The sequence below is a fragment of the Austrofundulus limnaeus genome, unplaced genomic scaffold (genome assembly GCF_001266775.1).
Source record: "Austrofundulus limnaeus strain Quisiro unplaced genomic scaffold, Austrofundulus_limnaeus-1.0 Scaffold355, whole genome shotgun sequence".
Lineage (NCBI taxonomy): Eukaryota > Metazoa > Chordata > Actinopteri > Cyprinodontiformes > Rivulidae > Austrofundulus > Austrofundulus limnaeus.
The window spans coordinates 597,707-598,916 of record NW_013952757.1 but is presented as its reverse complement, the minus strand read 5'-3'; the positions used below and the strand labels follow the sequence as shown (position 1 = coordinate 598,916).

The 1,210-nt window shown below is 29.6% G+C and overlaps 1 protein-coding gene across 1 annotated transcript in view; it reads right to left on the bottom strand.

Annotated features, from left to right (window-relative positions):
* map3k5 (mitogen-activated protein kinase kinase kinase 5) overlaps positions 1-1,210 on the bottom strand; it is a gene marked incomplete in the record, with an annotated part of 89,557 nt that overhangs the window by 29,925 nt on the left and 58,422 nt on the right. Inside the window, 1 exon segment of the mRNA XM_014023049.1 lies at positions 1,077-1,129. Within this exon segment, the coding sequence (XP_013878503.1) occupies positions 1,077-1,129 (53 nt within the window).

Here is a 1,210-nt window from a genome sequence, read left to right as displayed (position 1 = left end):
GCTTTGGACATGTTTTTTATGAGTATAACATTATAACATGAAATAAAACTCAAAAAAGTTGATTTTACATGATATTGCCCCTTTAAGTAAAAGTCATAAAACTGCTCACAATAATCAGGAACTTCAAATTACTTTTGCACTCTAAGTAATGAAATGTTGAAATGGCTTAATCCAACTGGTTCTATTAAACCAATTTGAGAAAATTACTTTACATTTACTCAACTCGATTTAGCAGAACTAGTTGACATAACTTGATCAAATAAATTCACTATTTCATTTTTTAGAGTGCATGAACAACTTCTTTCATTATGAGTTTGGTCATATTTAAAACTGTGGCATGTAAGTAAAAAAGTAAAAGGCATCTTTTGTTTTAAATGTAATGAAATGCAAGTAAAAGCTACAATTTCAATAAATACTTGGGAAAAATACAAATKCTCAAAAAATTACTTAAGTACTGTAACAAAGTAAATGTACTTAATTACCATACACCTCTGCCTTTTGATAAATCTTTAAAGTACCTGTAACATACATATCCTTCAAATATAAGTCAAAGAAAACATCTTTATATTCAAGAAACTGTTCATAATACAAATGATTTGACCCATTTTGTCACATAAATGGCTTAGTTTTTTAACTTGTCTCAGCCAAAGAGACACAGGAAGTGACATCATAGGGGAACTCTTTAAAAAGGAACTCTGTTTTTTGTTTTTGAAACAATATTWTTTGAACTCTGACTCTTCGTCTTCCTGATAGAGACTCAAAATAATCTAAAGAAACATCAGATTCTTCTCTACAGTCTGTTATCTGTTGTAGCAACGCTCTGTTTATGTGCAGACACTCCCCTTTGACATCACTTCCTGTTACTTTACATTTGTTAGATATTCAGTTAAATATCTCAACTGTTCATCTCAGTGGCATGAAATTATTTTGCTAAAAGTTTTAATGTAATCTTTTCAAAAATGCATTCATACTTTTAACAAAAAATGATATCAAAGACACTTTAAAAGACTTTCAGAAATTCAAAKAATGGTTTGAAAGTTTTGAATTAAATTTGAAAGGAAAACCAAAACACAAACCTGACACCTCGAACAGATTTGGCACTGAAGTTCCACTCGTGAAGCCCTTTGTTCTGAAAACAAACAAACAAACAAACAAACAAACAAACAAACAAACAAACAAACAAACAAACAAACAAATAAATACAAAGCCC